Here is an 18733-nt window from a genome sequence, read left to right as displayed (position 1 = left end):
GTATGTCTGGGTGTCTGGAGCTCCTATAACCGGTGTGTGCGCATGTGTGTGCACGCGTGTGTGTGCGCTCCGCTTCTAACAACCGGATCCTGGAAGTAAGTGCAGACCAGGGGGCAGAAGTGACGCCCCGAATAACCCGGATCCCGGAAGTAAGGTATGAATGTTTAAAGTTTGTGTATTGTTTTGAATGATGTGCGTAGAAGTTTATTGTGTAATTTGTCTTTGCTGTGACGGTGTGTTAAGTAATTGCATGCTGTGTATGATAGTTTAAGCTTTAATGATTAAACTAAGGGAGAAGAAAAACAGAGGGGAATACAAACCGAGAAGCAAAATATAAAGAGGGAGTCAAAAAGTTAGTGACATTAGTGGAAGAGAGTGGAGAAAGGAGTAATCAGAAAGGGAGGCAGAAGCAAGGAAAAACCAGACTGCACAAGGACCAGTGTGCAAATTTCAAGAAATTCAGACATTGGAAAAATAATTGCCCAGAGAAGAAAAATACACGTCTGTCGGAGGTTGGGGGGCATTGGAATTTTTTCTCCATCCCTGTTACTAAGCAACAAATAGCTGGGTGATTAGAGCCATCAAGTCTTTTGTAAGACACAAAAGGGTGTGCTTGGGCGAGGCAGGGTAAGGCAGGAGCCCGCCATTGGAAGTGGCACTCTCGTCATCGGACACCGGGAGGAGAGGCTGCTCTTTGCTTCTGGCTGCGACCGCAGGAGATCCAACTGTGCTCTGTCTTCTCCTGACTGGGTGAGCTTTGATTCAACCTCTTTCCCACTGGGAAGTGCACGTTTTCCAGGCTGCGTTTCTCGCAGCAGCTGCCGGGGAGTCTGGCTATCCCTGCCACCCGCTCTGTTTTCAGCGCACGAGACCGCGGCGTCTGCCGTGACTGCAGAATTCTCGCTACTTCGCTGGCTAGCCTGGGAGAGCCAGCCCCAGCCCCTGCCGCCCCACTTTGCTGCTCCAAGCCGCCTGCCTGCTTTCTCAGCCTTTTTTCCGCCATTACCAGCTGCCTGAGGCTGACCTGACCCTGCGCCACAGCGCCAACTGCAGCCGCTCGGGAGTCATCGTACCTGCCCTGCCCAGCCGGGAGCTCAACAGCGCCCCTGCTGTTTTTGACCGTAATTACACCACACGGGAAAGTGCTCAGCAGCTCAAAAAGTCATCTGCTACTGGTTTCTAGTTTTATTTGTGGTTGCTATTATTGTTATTGCTTGTTTATAGATACTAGTAAAGAACTGTTATTCTTTTTCCCATACCTTTGCCTGAAAGCCCTTGATTTCAAAATTAAAATAATTCGGAGGGAGGGGAAATCACATTCTCTGTCCTAAGGGAGGGTTCAACCTCTCTTAGCAGGCACTTGTCTTTCAAACCAAGACAACGCCCCAATAAGAAACGGGATAACTCTGAGGAAAGAGAAATTGCATATGTTAAGGAAGACTGAAGAGGACCGGAGGATTCCACCCTAGCAGATCCCCTGGTTATAGTAAAGCTAGGAGAAAAAGAGAAAGGAGTTTCTGGTAAATACGGGGGCAACTTATTCAGTCTTGAATAAAGTTTTGATGCCTATAAGGGAAGATTATGTCGTGGTAAAAGGCACCACTGGCCAACCTGAAAAAGCATATTTCTGTAAGCCCCTGAAGTATAAACTTGGGAAACAATGGGGAATTCATAAGTTTCTATACATGCCCAACTCTCCAAAAGCACTCTTGGGTAGAGACTTATTGGAACAATTGCAAGCAACCATTATGTTTAAAACTTGAGAGATTACTCTAGAGGTGAATGATCACCAATATATAGAAATATTAAGCTTAATATTGACAACCACTGAGACCAAAGAAGAAATTAGTGAAGAAATAACAAGTATTTCCTGGGGTTTGGGCTACTGGTGTTCCTGGGAGGGCTTAGAATGCACCTCCCATACAAAATAAACTCATGGAGGGAAAACAGCCAGTTAGAGTTAAACAATATCCTTTAAAGAAAGAAGACAGAGAAAGAATTAGCCCAGTAATAGAAAACTTTTTGCAGCTAGGACTATTGAAAGAATGCCAGTCTGATTTTAACACCCCTATACTACCTGTTCGCAAACCTGATAGGTCATACCGGGTAGTGCAGGACTTAAGGGCTGTAAATAAGATAGCAGAGGACCTCTACCCTGTGGTGGCAAACCCATATACTTTATTAACTGAATTAACACCAGAGTTAACCTAGTTTACTGTTCTAGATTTGAAAGATGCCTTCTTTTGCCTCCTTCTCCATGAAGCCAGCCAGAGAATATTCGCTTTTGAATAAGAAAGCCCTAAAAGTGGACATAAAATTCAGCTCACCTGGACAGTGTTGCCTCAGGGGTTCAAAAATAGTCCTACCATATTTGGAGACCAACTTGCTAAGGACTTAGAATCCTGGGAGGCCCCGCCATCAGAAAGAAAACTTTTGCAGTATGTGGATGACTTCTTAATAGCTACCAAGACTAAAGAGGCCTGTCTTGCCTGGACAGTAAGTCTGCTAAACTTTCTAGGACTACAGGGGTATCGAGTTTCCAAGAAAAAGGCCCAAGTAATGAAGAAAAAGGCAGTCTATTTGGGCTATGAAATCAGTGCAGGACAGAGAACTTTGAGACGAGACCGCAAGGAAGTCATCTGCCAGATCCCGAAACCTCAAACTGTGAAAGAACTCAAAACATTCTTGGGAATGACAAGATGGTGTCGACTTTAGGTTTATAGTTATGGTTTACTTGTAAAGCCCCTATATGCTCTCATAAACACAGAACAGAAAGATTTTCAGTGGACAAGAGGCCACACGAGCCTTCGACCAGCTGAAGAATGCCCTCATGTCAGCTCCAGCTCTAAGACTTCCAGATGTGAGTAAACCATTCTTTCTGTTTTCCCATGAGAAACAGGGGATTGCCTTGGGAATATTAGCACAGGACCTGGGTCTGTACCGACGGGTAGTTGCTTATTTGTCTAAGCAGCTAGATGCAGCAGCCAAAGGATGGCCGAGGTGCCTCAGGGCTGTTGCGGCAGTCGTGATGAACATTCAAGAGGCACAGAAATTTACTCTGGGCCAGAAAATGACTGTGCTAGTGTCCCACACAGTGTCTGCAGTGCTGGAAATGAAAGGTGGCCTCTGGCTTTCCCCACAGAGGTTCCTGAAATACCAAGCAATCATGGTGGAACAAGATGATGTAAAAATAGTAGTAACTAACATTGTCAACCCAGCTTCTTTTCTCAGTGGGAATGAAGGAGAACCGGTACACCATGATTGTCTGGAGACCATTGAGGCCACATACTCCAGTCGTCCAGATCTGAAGGATACCCCTTTAAATGACGCAGAAACCTAGTTCACCGATGGGAGCAGCTACATCATCAGTGGAAAGCGACATGCTGGGTATGCAGTTACCACCTGCAAAGAGGTAATAGAGTCTGGACCTTTGCCAACAAACACCTCTGCACAGAAAGCTGAGATAATTGCTCTAATTCGTGCTCTAGAAATAGCAGAAAGAAAGAAAATAAACATCTATACAGACTCAAGATATGCATTTGAAGTTGTACATGCACGTAGAGCCATTTGAAAAGAAAGGAAATTGTTGAACTCACAAGGGAAAAACATCAAACATGCACAAGAAATACTGCTGCTGTTGGAAGCAGTCCAGCTACCTGAGAAGGTAGCAATCATGCACATCAAGGCACACCAAAAGGTGAGCTCTGAATTGGAAGAAAGGAACAAGCTGGCGGACAGAGAGGCAAAAGAAGCAGCAAAAAGTGAGGTAACAACGAAAGGAGCTTTGATCCCAGATAGACAAGTCTCCCTAGAAAGTAAGCCAAAATATAACAAAAAAGATAGGAAGTTAATTAAAAGTAAAAAAAGAACATACAACTGAGAGGGATGGGCTATTACAGCAGAGGGAAAAATAGTAATCCCTTCTCATTTATTGTGGTCATTAGGGAAGAACATCAGAAAACACACTGGAGAGTAGATGCTCTATAGAAATATTTAAATGATAAAATTATTGCCAAGAAATTACAAGATACCATCAAACAAGTAACCCGGCAGTGTGATCTTTGCCTCCAGACTAAACCCAAAATTACTCACAAATTAAAACTTAGTCAAATTGGGAGAAGCCATGGGCCCAGACAGCAGTGGCAAATTGATTTCACGGAACTTCCAAGAAAAGGGGGGGTATCAATACTTGTTAGTATTAACAGATACCTTTTCAGGGTGGCCAGAAGCCTCTCCCACCAGAACCGCTAAGGCCTGGGAAATAACTGAAGTATTGCTACAAGAAATAATACCACGCTTCGGAGTTCCAGCCACAATATCCTCAGACAGAGGACCCCACTTTATTGCAAGGGTGGTGCAGCAAAAAAGCTGCCAATTAAGCATAAAATGGAAACTCCACACCCCGTACCACACTCAATCAAGTGGCCAAGTAGAAAAAATGAACCATCTAATCAAGCAACAGATTGTGAGGCTAGGGCAAGAAGCCAATTTACCCTGGCCCCAATCTCTCCCACTTGCATTGCTACGAATTTGAACCAAACCCAGAACTAAAGAACAGTTAAGCCCCTTTGAAATACTCTATGAGAGACCATACGGAATATAAAAAGGAATATCTACCCAAATTGGAGAAGAAATAATGACCACCTATATGGTGGCTTTAAGCAAGCAACTCAAAAGGATTGAGAAACATGTGGCCAGAACCCGAAGCCAAGGTTTAGATGAGCCTGTACATGATATTCAACCTAGAGATTATATATATTTTAAGTCTCTTGCAAAAAAACCTCTAGAGCCACAGTAAGGACCATTTCAGGTACTCCTCACCACTTTCACCACAATTAAAATCAAGGAGCAGAACGCCTGGATTCATCATACCCAAGTGAAGAAAGCCTATAATTCCCCATGGAAAGTCACGCAAGTTCAACCAGGAAGATTATTTTTCTCATGATCATAATTATAATCCAGGGATGGGGGAGTACTTCTAGCCAAGACAATGCTGAGTGGCCTTGGTCCCAAGCCTTTAAGTGGTTTACAAGATCCATGAGAAAATATTCTAATATAAAAGGTTTAAATCTATTAACTATAGTTATGCATGAAAATCAAGTGTATGCAAGACAAGAATGAAAAAAACAAACGTTGTAGCAACTTCAGAGGACTGTAGGAGAAGTAATTAAACAGGTTGTCAAATAATTAACGAAACTACCTATGAAAAAGCAACCCAAATAAGTGTCTCAGCTACCCCTACTGAAAAGCATGTAGAAGTTTGTACCAGTTCAAAAGAATCAGACTGTTGGTACACCTTTACATTAGTACAAACTGTTGACGTGGTTTGTCTTTGGGCCAAGGACACAAACGGGCTCTCGTTCAAATTTAAAATAAAGGCTATAGCTGGACCTGTTACAACCTACGCCAGCACTCAAGCCCAAACCCAAACCACACCACCTAAACTTGAACCCAAAATTTATGAAACTGGCCCATATGTAATAAGGAACACGGGTCAAAAACAGTTGTTGTTTAACCCAGGGTGGTCTTTTAAACATGTTGAACTGCTAATGCAAATCAATGTTTCCGAAATCCAACCAACATGTTCTCCTTTCCTACAAACATTCTTCAAAGCCTGGACAACCTGGCTGCAGAAACAAGTGCCCTCTAGGAGCAGAATACAGAGAGATTTAACTGGAGTGTTGGGAACTGGATTGGGAGTTCTAAATGGAATTGACTCAGAAATATTAATGAACAAATTAGCCACCGTAATTGGTGACTTAGCAAAATTATACGTAATGCCACCGTCCATGTTATCCATCCCATTATTGCACTAGGACTAAACCATGAGAAAACAGTGCTCTATCCCTCTGAACGTAGGGTATGGGTCCAGATAGTAGAGGAGAAGTGGCAGACTGAATTTAGAATCCTGTATTACACAAGAACAACAAGGGTTTATCTGTGAAAGCAATGCAATTGATTCCCAAGACATATGCCTTGATACAGAGCAAGGCATCTACCACTTCGAAATCCATCCAAATGCTAATCAAAAAACTGTGCTTGTGTATATTGGTCAAGGTTGTGTGTGCTTAAGGACTGTCTGTGCTTTTGTAGAAATAGATAATGATAATGTAACCATAAATGTTAAAAATCACTCTAATTTTTGTATCTGTAATTTTAAGATCGTTGAGTGTGACTTTTTGTATTTAGCCCCAGTTGTATCCTACCAATTAATAAAATCTAATTACACTATGTACCACAAATTGTTGCCCACACCTATTAGAATGAAAAAATAAGCAGAATCTTAAAAAGAGCAAGACAAGATGCAAGTCATCACTGGTGGGATGTGCTCTTTAGGTGGTCACCTACTGCAACTAGTATTCTAAATATGTTATGTCACCCTATCATTGTTCTTTTAATATTAGTTAGTATCAGCTTTATTTTATCCTTTATGTTATGTGTCTGAAATTGGAGAATGTTACAACGAGCAGCAATTTTGACTTCTCTGTCAACCGCACATGGTAAGGCATTGAGAGACACCTTTTGCAAAAATTTGATAGAAGAAAAATTTATGTACTAGTAAAAGAATTTACTAATTTTACAGAAAAGGGGGGACTGATACAAGGGAATCAGAAGTTAAGAGATAACTTGTCAGAAACTGCTCACCACACAATATACCTACTGACTTAGCATTCATTGTGTTTGCCAAACAAGGACTGTGATACTCTGGAACTTCCACGCTGGCAAAAAAACCCCAAATTTGTTGTTCTGGCCTTTGGATGGAGAGAAGGTCAGTGAAAAAGACCTTCTGCAAAGACCCCTCCATAAAACAGAACTAGACAGGCGCAAGGATATAAAAATGACTTTTGAACTCATTATAATACGAAGCGGGGATAGGTTATGCATATGTATAAGCGTATTGGGAAACTCTATGAATTTGTAACACGTAACCACATATATACTGAGCTATACGGGACTGACGGCGCGCGTGTCTTTGGAGGGCTACCTCCCACGTGCCCGGTGCTGCGATAAACATACCGGCTTTACAACTTAAAATTATATAGGTTGTAAAGTTTTGTCTCTTTCTTAAATCATAATAAACTATAAAAAGAGAATGCTTTAACGAACAAAGGCGATATGAAGCTTGACCCTACGGGACAAAAACAAGATAGCAGCTGTTCCCGCACTAGATCACCACGTAGGCCCCCCGAGAACAAAGGCAATATGGCGAAGGGTTCTGCAGTTTAACGTCCCCCACCGCCGCCGCCAGAAAAAAAAAAAACCAAATCAAACCAAAACAAAAAAAAAAAAAAAAAAAGGGGAAAAAAACCCCAAAACAAAAAACAAACCAAACCCCCGAAAAGACAATGACTAAACAAACCCTTCAGAAACTCGGTCGTCCAAGCCGGGTCGACTCTCCCTCCGCTGAGTTCAGTTCGGCACCAGGTTCCTGCACCGCCGCTACCACCGGTCCGCTGTGCTGGGGGAGGGGGGTGGGTCGGTTCTGCCGCTTCGCTGTCTCTTCCTAACACCCCGCTAGACTCCTTTTTCGGCTCGGCTGGACTCCCTTTTGGCTTGGCTGGACTCAGTTGATATCGGCGCCGCCGCCTTTCCTCAGCTCCTTGACCTGCAAAAACGTCCTGGAAGGACAGGAAGAGAAAGGGGAAACGGCGGGGCGTAGGGTGCTGGGATCCGCAGGCCCCTTCGCTGAAGCGAGCCAGTCAATAATGGCCACGTTTCTGTTTCCGGCCGCGGCATTTTCCCCTGCCGGAACTACTCCCCCCAGCAGTTACGTAACTGGCATTAAATACACAGCGCTGAAAGCTCCACCCCTCTTCTCCACTGACCCTCTTATTCCTCCATTTCTAATCGATGATATGGACCTGTAACTGGCCTTGTCCATTTCTTTTTCACTATTGGGGCAATTACTGTAGTTGTTCTTTGGGTCCCTATCTCAGCAATTGTTATCCTCAAATGCAGTTTGAGTTCCTGCCTCAACTACAGTCCTCTGAGAGTACTGAGCTGTGCATCAATAGGCACAGGCCAAGCCCCAGCACAGGGTGAGGAGCTGCTGGTTTTCAGTGGGGTAGGCAAGGCGCCCTTTTATCAGTTGACAGGTCAGTTTGTCAGGGTTGACTACCTGTTCAGGTGTAAAGTCCCAGATAATGAAAAGTGATAACCACCCTAGGAACCTGCCCAAATCCTTCTACTCACCCTGCCACACAGGAACTGGATTGGATGCCTGAGGGCAGATTCCAATATCTCTTCACTCAAAGTTTGTTTTCTCTTACATCAGGATGACACCAGATTCCATTAACTCCATTGTGTACCAACAGTATTAGCTAATATTAATAGTATTAAGCAGCTTACATAAGGATGAGCAATGACTGTGGGAGCCTGCATTATAAAAGCATTCACATCAATCTCAGGCAGGCAGAGGGAGGTGTATTCCCTCATCATCCACAAAAGACAGTTCCCCCAGCATAACAAGGCCATCAGTGTAAGGGCAAAGCATAGAGCCATTGTTTGTATTTACATGTTCCCAAACTCAGCAAAATAAAGAGATAAGGAGTGCACCTGACAAACTCCCTGTCCCCCATAGGAGCTTGCTACTTGCTAACTATTATTTACTATAGCATGCAATATATGTTTCTATATATATAACTGCATTTGTCTCACCCCACACATTGTGTGCTGAAAAAGGACTGTAGTGCTGTAGTGGGTTGACCTTGGCTGGACATCAGGTGCCCACAAAGCTGTTCTATTGCTCCCCTTCCCAGCTGGATGGGAGGGAAAACAAGATGGAAAACAACTAGTAGGTTGAGATAAGGCAGTTTACTAAAGCAAAAGCAAAAGTTTGCGTACACATGAGCAAAGAGAAAAAAAAAGGTTAATTCTCTACTTTTCATTGGTGAGTGATGTTCAGACACTTCCTGGGAAATAGGGCTTCAGCACGCGGAGCAGTTGCTCTGGAAGGCAAACACTGTAAAATAACGAATACCTCCCGTTCCTCCTCCCTCCCTTAAGCTTTTATATTTGAGCTGATGTCATATGGTATGGAATATCCCTTGGGTTAATTTGGGTGAACTGGCCTGGTTGTGTCCCCTTCCAGGATCTTGCCCACTACCAGCCCCTTGATGGGGGGAAGGGGGGAATATTGGAGAGACAGTGCTGATGCTGTGCCAGCGCTGTTCCGCAGCAGCCAAAACACTGGTGTGTTATCAGCACCTTTCCAGCTCCCAATGCAAAGCACAGCAATGGGAGGGCTGCTGTGGGGCAATGAACTCCAGCTCAGCCAGACACAATATACCATGTTTCACTGAAGTAAAACATGTACAAAAGATGACATTTTCTGGATAAGACAATTTATTTTAACAAATACATGTATCTTTATGATGAACTGGAGGCTGCAACTGCTGCTCTCTTGGGCTTTGGCATGGTTCCCTCACGAAATCCATTCCTAAAAGTAGAAATATGGTTACTATTTTTTGAAAGGTTGACTTCTGCTCCAAGTTATTTTCTCAGAAGTAACGTTTCAGATCAGGTTCACCAGCTTTTTTCAGCTTCTCTCAGTAATGCACTGAAGTCACTATGGAGTTCATATGTTCAGACATTTTTCTTAAGAAACATAATTCACAAACTGTTTGGAATAAGCAATATGGTTTTCTTTCTCTTCTGCTGAAGTAAATGCCTTCTTCAAACAGGAAGATTTCATTAACTGAGTAAACACTGCAAGACTGAATCCAATACAACACACCCACTGAAGGCATGCCTTACTTTATGTTCCAACTAAGCAGCTTGGCAAAAGATTTCACATTTGTTAGCACTGAAGTTCGAGTCAATTTCTTACAGAAATTGGCCCCAAGCTTGCTTTTGGATATGACATTTCTACTTCAGCAACACTTGGTGGAAATCAGGCTGCAGTTACACATTGTAAGGTATTTTCTGGATGCTTCTGGGAAAGATTGTGCTTACCAAAAAACCCCAGATGAATGGATCCCACAAAGACACCTAGGTCCAGGACTTAAAAGACCTACTTTTCACTATTAAATATAATCTACATTTTTAAGAAGACTCTTGAATTGCTTGGGTTTTCCCATCCATCTTTCTGGTGTATCAGGCCATAAGTTACAGAGCTGTGGTTTAGAACATGGAGGTCACACAAAAAGAAATTCTTAGCGAGTTTAACAGTACAGTACCTTTTAAGTAGAACTCAAAGCTTTATAAGACATTCTAGAAACCTGTAACTCAGAATCAGATGTTACTTACTAATTGAACTCCAAATTAAAGGGCAACCACTGAAGTATTTAAATCCTTTTTTTGTGGGCAAGAAGGGATTGGAATGCATTCAAGAATTGTTTCTTAGAAAAGTCCAACTTCAGTGCAACCATTAATGTCAGACTCCCAAAAAGAGCTAATGCTACACAAAGTACACATTTTCAAATGTGAGTGCTTTATTACAATATCCTCTGTGTTCTGTACTATCTACAATTAACAGAAACATCAGAATTTGCTATACATCCTATGTTTTAACAATGAATGAGCTTTTTATAATTGGCAGTATTTTCCTTTGAAGATATAAGACATCATTTATTTCCACAATATATTTTAAAAGAAGTGCCATACCTCATCAAGCATACCAAATAAGTGTTAACTTTGAATGATGAATTTTATAATTCAGTGAAATCCATCAAAGATGTCAGATTACACTAGTTTGTAATAAAATGTCATACCTGAATCGACGGTAGACCCTTTTCAGGTGCCTCATGCGACCAGTACCAGTGGTGTTGCGTCTTTTAGCCTTTGCACTCCAGTTATCTAGAACACAGAAATTACTGTTACTCATCTGCGCCAAATAATTAGTTGCACAGTATGTTTGAATAGCACAACTATTCAATCTGACAGAAGAAAAAACAATTATAAATTAAGTAAATTTTTATGCAGTAATACTGCACATTAGCGGAAATATAGTTAAATCAGTAATAATTTCAAAAAAAGCTCCAAACACTGCAAGATAATACAGTATTCTTTCTTGGTTGGAAAAAAAACAGATTATTGAAAACAACAAAGAAACACAAGTTTTTTAACTCAACTCTGTTACTTACACTTTCTCTTACGCTTAGCAGGGTAACCACATTTCCCACAGGTAGATTTCTGAAGATGGTACGCCTTGGACCCACATCGACGACACAAGGTGTGTGTCTTATTTCGGCGCTTACCAAATGATGATGTACCCTTTGTCTGAGAAATATTTCAAGACATTTCACATTGTAAATATTACTATCATTTAAAAATCATGTAACTCAAAACATAGGCTTCTTTAAAAAACACTCTCAAATTCACATTTTAAATTCTCAAACATTCTCAAATTCACAATTCAAATTCTCAAAGTCCAATAAACATGGCAGAGGCACACTGAACTCTGAAACACCGACTCAGTTTCTTTTATAGGTATCCTCCATTTTTAGAAATCAGTTCCTTACACTTCTCTTTGCCATTCCTATCCCCTTGCCCAGTGCTGAAATAAAATGAAGCCACCGAGTGGTTATCTCCAACTCCTTTCCCATCTCCCTCAAATTTATCGGTGATAAACAGTAAATTGTTTTTTCCTGAGGAAAGGTATTTATTTTCACAGAGCAACCGTACACTCATAAGAGGCTTTGCCAATCAAAACCCCTCTTGCTACGTTATCTGAAAGGCTTCCTCATCCCCTGGAAGAGGGCTGGCCCGGCCAGGCCCGCAGCAAGCACGGAGGGGACCCCGAAGGAGATCCCGCGGTAGCACAGCCCCATACCCCATCGCTGCCTCTTCGCCCAGGATGAGATACCCCACGTCCCCACACAGGTCAGGAACAGGGCCCACTACCAGGCCTTCAGGCCCAGGTCCCGGCCTCGTCTCCCCGCAACACAGCCCCGCCGCCGAGCCCGGCCGCAGCACGGCGCAGGGCCGTCCCGCGCCCCAGACGAGGCCCACAGCTTCACAGAGCCAGGCAGGGCGGCGGATGATGACAGATGGCGGCGGATGATGACAGATACCGCCGCGCCCGGGCCCCAGCACTCACCATCTTCCCCGGGCGTTAGCACCAAAGAGGCTATGCCCCGCCCCGCTTCCGCTCTAGTCCGGCAAGCGCTTCCGTAGACGCGCTGGGACTGTCCGGTTGGGCATGGCGGAGGCATCCGGTCCGGTGGCCCGGCTGGGTAGGCCTGGCCCGGCTCGGCTCGGCAAAAAGTGAGTGCTCTCTTTGTTTTGGCTTCACCTCAAGTTGTACTCAGGAGTCCCCTCCGTGTGATGTCCCCTTCCCGCCGGGCCCGGACTGCTGGGATAGACAGGGTCCCTGAAAGCCGTGGTGTCGTGGGTGAGACCCTCGGGGGCCAGACCCCAAAAGTTTCTCGGTGACATCATACAAAACCTGCTGCTTATTAGGGCGACACAATGTGTCCTAGGCCATGGTGCGACTGGTCCTGGAAATAATGATGAAGGAGTTTTGAGAAAGGGGTAATCAATAGGTAACTCAAGTTAGCTATTGAGAGACAGACTATGTGAATTCTAAAACCTAGAAAAACAGGATTCCCTTTATCTTATCAAGATAAGAGGGACAAGAATCTGTTTGAAGGCAGCACAGAAACTGCTGAATCATCCCTTAAAGGACTGCACATGTTCCAGAGAGAAAGGTGAAAAGTGCATTGTGATGAAGACTACCGGGATCTTCATCTTTGAGGTGGTCTTTGGAGACCCCCAAGGACTTGATTCTGCAGCCTGACGTGGAGCTGTAGGCACCTGTGAATAGCAGCATGGGTACTATTGCAGGGAAGATGCATGTGAGAAACAAAGCTCACTATTGTAAAATTTTAAGCATTTATTAACAAAAAAGTCAACAGGAGACAAAACGAAAAACTCATTCCACAAAGTAGAGGGAACAGTGCTGGGTGCTTAGTCACCAACGATACAGTTTTTATAACCCCCTAATCCCGTCTCCTTCAGGTGCTCAGATGGGCTAGTGGTCTTCAGTCCTCATTGGCTCATCCTTTTTAGGGTCTTCTGATAGGTTAGCTGCTTGCCCAGCTCTCCCCTTATGCTAATTAACACTCACTTCTCTCCCCTTTCTTAACCATAACATTTAACAATTAGCCATAACAAATCAATAGAGGTTTAACAATTAGCCACAACAAATCTAGCCATAACAAGTTAGCAGAGGTAACAAATACCTCATAACCCTTTAGGAAAGCCAACTCCATGACTTCATTTATAAGAAATCCCTCCTCTTTTTTTCTTACAACATTTGGCTTTTGTAATCATTATCAATTCAATTTATTCATACATTAACTGGGCCTCCCAGGAAATATCTTCTAAGTCATGATTCTTAATGCTGCCCACTCTCTATAATTCTTCCCCCAAGGTTATGTTCAGAACATACCCACTCTTCCCCTTTTGGACACTCCCCTCTTAACTGTTGTGTAACCGTTCCCAGATTCTCAGCAATCCAATAGGTCTTTCTATCTTCGGTGCAGGTCTCTAATTTAGATGAGTCAAAGCACTCGTCTGTATGAATATGTGTACTAAGGAGAGATCCCTGGGTCATCTCTGAATAAAGGGACTGGTTGCATTTGTGGCAGGAATCCATACTAATAGCCACAGAAGGATTAGCAGAGGTCCAGCATGGGATGCTTCTCCACTCTCCATACCTGTGGGGTTGCAGCCTACGGTAGAGTAGTTGACTCACTGTAGTAGATGCTATACCCAACCCAGTCTTGCCCTCCGCACCTTCTTGTTGAGTTAATTCTCAATCCCTTTAACAGATGTAGTGCTTTCTCACCCTTACCGCCATCCCAATTGATGCAATTTTGTTAATAATCCAATTGCTTGAGCTGTTAAGAGGTGAGTGTATGTGTAGTATGGGGGGGGGGAGGAGGCAGGCAGGATATTTCCCAAAAAGGTCCTTACAAGTCCAAAGAACACTTTACTATACTTTACTAGTCCCAAGAAAATTGATAAAAGGTTAGCAGCCCTGGTAGTTACTTGAGTCTCCTTTTCAGAGTTAACTTTGTATCTCCCGGTGTGCTTGTTACTGTCCACTCCTTTGGTTCCTTCACAGGGCCTTTAATGTGGCTTGCGTGGGTCCATCCTTTTTCTTTGGTTCGGATTGCGGCTTCTGTAGTCAGCAACACCTGGAAGGGACCTTCCCATTGAGGAGTTAAGGATTGTTTTCTCCAAGCCTTTACCAATACCCATTCTCCCGGGTGGATATTATGGATTTTAAAGTCTAAGGGGGTGGATTGGGGAAGTAACCCTTTAGACTGAAGGCCCTCCAGAGTTTTTGCTATGGTGGTGGTGTACTTTCTAGCACTAGCCTCCCCTCCTTCATAGGTAGCTATCTCATGTAGTGCTGTTAAAAGGGTAACTCAAATATCATCTCATAAAGGGAGACTCCCAAGTCAGCTCAAGTTTGTGTTCTGATTCTTAATAGGGCTAGTGGCAAACATTTTACCCAGGACATTTGAGTTTCCATCATCAATTTAGTTAATGCTGTTTTTAGGGTCTGATTCATTCTTTCCACCCATCCTGAGCTCTGTGGATGCCACAGAGTGTGCAGCTTCCATTCAATTCCCAAATTTTGAGACAATTTTTGTAAAACTTTTGAGGTAAAATGTGTCCCTTTGTCCGAATCAATTCTGTTTACCATCTCATACCTCGGGATAATTTGTTCCAATAAGATTTTGCACACCACATTTGCTGTAGCCCTGGCCATTGGGATAGCCTCCACTCAGTGGGTTAAATGATCCACCATCACTAGCAAAAACTTCCACCTTTGCACCTGAGGGAGTTCGGTGAAGTCCACCTGTATACTCTGGAATGGTTTTACTGCTAACTCCTGGCCTCCAGGTATGGTCTTCCTCATTATCTTTTTATTTACCTTTTGGCAGATTACACACCCCTCTGTTACCTTCTTTGCCAATCCATAAATTTCAATACACCCATAATCCCTCAGGAAATGGTCACATAAGGCTTGAGTGCCCCAATGGGTTTTCTGATGTATATTTTCCAAAGTTTTCCTAGCTAGTGGTTTACTCAAAAGTTGTCTCCCATCACATAGTTTCCACCTTCCATACTCATCCTTGTTACCCCCTATTTTGATTAGTTCCCTTTCCTCTGCCTCGCTAAACTTTGGGGTTTCCCACTCTTCTACATCTGATGTTATAACCATTAAAACCCTTTTACTTCCATTTACAGCAGCTTCCTTAGCCTCTCTATCTGCCAGATTGTTTCCCCTTATTTCCACGGATGTCCCTCTTTGATGTCCCCTTACGTGTACCACTGCAATTTCCTCTGGTCCCTTCAAAGCTTCCAATATTTCCAAAATGAGTTGTTCATGGACCAATCCTTTTCCTTTTCTATTCAATAACCCCCCTTTCCTCCCAGATCTTACCAAACACATGTACCACTCCAAAAGCATATTTAGAGTCAGTGTAAATGGTCCCTGTCTTTTGCACCAGATATTCCAAACCTCTCTTTAGAGCATAGAGCTCACAGCATTGGGCAGACCAGTTGGATGGTAATTTCCCTTTCTCTATTACCTTCATGGTGTTTCCATCTATGACTGCATATCCTGAGTGTCTTTTTCCTTGTATGCATCTGGAGGACCCATCTATGAACAGTTCTTTTCCTTCAAGAAGGGGCTGGTCCACCAAATCTTCCCTTACCTTTGTCTGGTAATTTACAACTTCTAAACAGTCATGGGTCAGATCCTCCTGGGGGTCCCCATACAGAAACTGGGCTGGATTAAAAGACTTTTGCTGGTTGTTAGAGTTATCTGTATGTATTAAGACTGCCTCATATTTTAACATTCGGGCATCTGTCAACCATTTACTTGCCTTTTGATTTAAAACATTTCTTACTGCATGCGGAGTGTGTACAATTAGCTTCCCCCCAAAAGTTAGTAGATTACTTTCTTCCACCAATACTGACGTTGCTGCTATGGCTTGTACACAGGTAGGCCAACCTCGGGTGGCTGGGTCTAATAATTTGGATAAAAATGCCACAGGTTTTCTTATTCCACCCCAGTCTTGGGCCAAGATCCCATATGCAATTCCGCTTTCCACATTTACATATAGCTCGAAGGATTTCTCTAGAGATGGTAAACTTAGGACCGGTGCAGAGATTAACTTGGATTTTAGTTCACTTAACTTGTTTTCATCCTGTTCAGTCCAAATTGGTAGGTTTCTTTCCATTAATTTCTCATATAGAAATTTTACTGCCTGCGTGTACCTGTCAATCCACAGTCTACAGTATCCAATTAGTCCCAACAACTTTCTGATTTCCCTTTTGGTTCTTGGAGGGGGAAGGGAAAGGATTCCAGTCACCCACTCTGGACTTAATCTACGACTTCCATTTCCAAGTATATGCTCCAGATATTTCACCTCCTGTCCCATAAATTGTAATTTCTTTTTGGATACTCTTAACCCATTTTTACCCAAAAAGTTCAGCAATTGTATGGTGGTCTCTCTAACTGACCCTTCATCCTCCCCTGATACCAATAGGTCATCTACATATTGAAGCATTTTCGTCTCCAGGGAAATGGGGAAGGACTGTAATAATTCTTCCAAAGCTTGCCCAAAGAGGTTTGGTGATTCAGTGAACCCCTGCGGCAATCTAGTCCATTTCAATTGTTGTTTCCTCCCAGTCTCTGGATCTTCCCATTCAAATGCAAAGATATCTCTGCTTTCTTTCGCCAGGGGACAAGCCCAAAAAGCATCATTAAGGTCCACCACACTGAACCACCGATGTTGAGGGGACACCTTGCTCAAGAGTGTATACGGGTTTGGCACTACTGGATACCGGGTTAAAGTTTGTTTATTGACCTCTCTCAGGTCTTGGACCAGTCTGTATGTCCCATCTGGTTTCTTGACTGCTAACATTGGGGTGTTATGGGGGGACATACAGGGTTCTAGGATTCCATCCTTGATAAGTTCCTGACACAGGTAGTAAGCCTCTCCTCCCCTCTATAGAAATAGGGTACTGACGGACCCGGATGGGGCAGTTCTCTCTTTCTATATTGATTTTAATCAGTGGAATATCCAATTTTCCTTGATTTCCAATCCAGGAACAACACTGTGGGTAACACTGTTCTGGAAATACAAAAGAGTAAACCATTTAATGCGTTTCATTTTGGAATTTTTGTATTTTGTTACAGCTTTTAACAGATTTACTGTTTATTATATTGTCCAATATCGTTCTTTCATGTTCCTCTTTGTCTGGAGTTAATTTTATTCACATAAGAGAGGAGTCTGGCCGTAGATCTCACAGTTGCAAGGGTAGTCAGCAGTTCTTTTTGCTTCTGTGTCTTGAGTGGCTCCTTGTCTCACGTCTGGATACACTTAGCTTTTTATCTGATGAGGATACACTTGAACATTCAAAGTTGTTAATGATATTAAAACAAACCTACACAGTGATAACACATGTTAGAGTCGGGAGAAGGATGAATTCCTGCTTCTTTCACCCCCCTTTGAAAATTCTTACCTTTTCTGCTAGCTAGTTTTATTTTGCAACACTGTCATGGGTTTGAGATAAGGACATGGCCAGGAGGACGCACGAAAAGAGGGCAACCAGGCTCCAAGCTTGAAGTTGCAAAAAGTGTTTAATTACCTAACAGAGTTGGAGGATAAATGCAGGCAAAAATAAACTTTTCATACAGTTTTTGTTCACTCCCCCCTCCCTCTTATGAACCTATAGTATTCACCCCCTTTCCTCCTTTACAGTCAACAAGCCGGGTGGGGAGGGGGGGGGCAGGGTGTGGGGTCTCTTTTCAGTCCACAGAGCAGATTCTCAAATTTACTCATCACCACAATTCTTCTACTACAAATACTCTTTATTTCTACTTGTTTCTCTCTCTCTCTCCAGACAGTTTTCTGCTCTCACCCCCACCCTCTTAAGAAGCAGTCTCTGCACTCACCCCCCCTCCTTCTTTCCAAACCAGCAACACAGACAGGGGGCAGGTTGAGGGGTCCTCTGGTCAGTCCAATCAGGAAAAGAGGTTCTCTACTTAGCCAGGGGTCCTTCCCACGAGAGACAGTCCTCTGGGAACTTCTTTGGCGTGGGTCCAATCTCATGAGCAACATCCCGCCCGATTTCTGCTGCAACATGAGTTCTTTTGTCCATAAGGTGCTGTGCAGACTCTCCTGAGCTGAGGCCAGGCTGCTTCCATACCAGGAGCAAGGCCTTTCTCTGCCAGTCAAGGCCTTTTGCAGTTTTAACTCTTAGATGAGACTCCCACTGGTTCACAGTCTTTTCCAGGCATCCACCTGCTCCTCTGGAGTGAGCTGTGGGTGGATTTCTGCATCCTTATGGACTCCATGGGCTGCAGGAGAAACTTCTTGCTCCCCCCATAGCTTCCACCACGGCTAGCAGAAAGTTTCAGCTCCGGTGCCGAAAGCACTGGAGCACCTCTTTCTCCCCCCTTTTTCACTGACCTTGGCAATCTCCATGCTGTTCTCCCTCACATATTTTCACTTCCACCTCCTCCTCCTCCAACTACAAAGTGAAAGAAGTGTGCGCCTGCTTTGTTTTGAATTTTTCTTTGTCCTAGGTTGCAATATAGATATAGTTAAGTATTCTATTACCACCAGCTGTGGGCCGTTAGCTGCTATCACCTGCTAATGACCCACTCCGGATGACAGGCAATGGGCCATCGGTTAGCTGTTACCAGCTGCTAATGACCCACCCCGCATGACAGGCAATGGGCCATCAGGGACCCACCGTG

The 18733-nt window shown here is 43.5% G+C and overlaps 2 protein-coding genes, 1 long non-coding RNA gene and 1 other non-coding gene across 6 annotated transcripts in view; 1 reads left to right on the top strand and 3 right to left on the bottom strand.

The window, feature by feature from the left end:
• Positions 1–8438, bottom strand: part of LOC146425555 (5'-AMP-activated protein kinase catalytic subunit alpha-1-like) — a 92088-nt gene extending 83650 nt beyond the window's left edge. For 2 of the 3 annotated variants that reach the window (XM_085041616.1, XM_085041617.1), the window contains exon 1: positions 7361–8438. The gene's annotated coding sequence lies outside the window, so the exon portion shown is untranslated. The remainder of the gene's footprint in view (positions 1–7360) is intronic. The other variant, XM_085041618.1, reaches the window with a different exon arrangement.
• Positions 8439–9322: 884 nt separating this feature from the next.
• LOC146425553 (large ribosomal subunit protein eL37) lies at positions 9323–12155 on the bottom strand. Its single transcript, XM_085041706.1, has 4 exons — positions 12041–12155; positions 11085–11220; positions 10713–10797; positions 9323–9439 (listed from the first exon to the last, which is right to left on the bottom strand). Exons 1-4 carry the CDS (start codon positions 12041–12043, stop codon positions 9370–9372), a joined length of 294 nt encoding a protein of 97 aa, XP_084897832.1. The 5' UTR covers positions 12044–12155; the 3' UTR covers positions 9323–9369.
• LOC146425554 (small nucleolar RNA SNORD72) lies at positions 9541–9621 on the bottom strand. Its single transcript, XR_014846655.1, has one exon. It is a non-coding gene; the product is annotated as a small nucleolar RNA SNORD72 (small nucleolar RNA).
• LOC146425552 (uncharacterized) lies at positions 12135–17669 on the top strand. Its single transcript, XR_014846613.1, has 2 exons — positions 12135–12207; positions 14072–17669. It is a non-coding gene; the product is annotated as an uncharacterized LOC146425552 (long non-coding RNA).
• The last annotated feature ends 1064 nt before the right edge of the window (positions 17670–18733 follow it).

This window comes from Lichenostomus cassidix, chromosome W (genome assembly GCF_008360975.1).
Source record: "Lichenostomus cassidix isolate B80296 chromosome W, HeHo_3.0, whole genome shotgun sequence".
Lineage (NCBI taxonomy): Eukaryota > Metazoa > Chordata > Aves > Passeriformes > Meliphagidae > Lichenostomus > Lichenostomus cassidix.
This window is presented reverse-complemented; position numbering and strand designations above follow the sequence as displayed.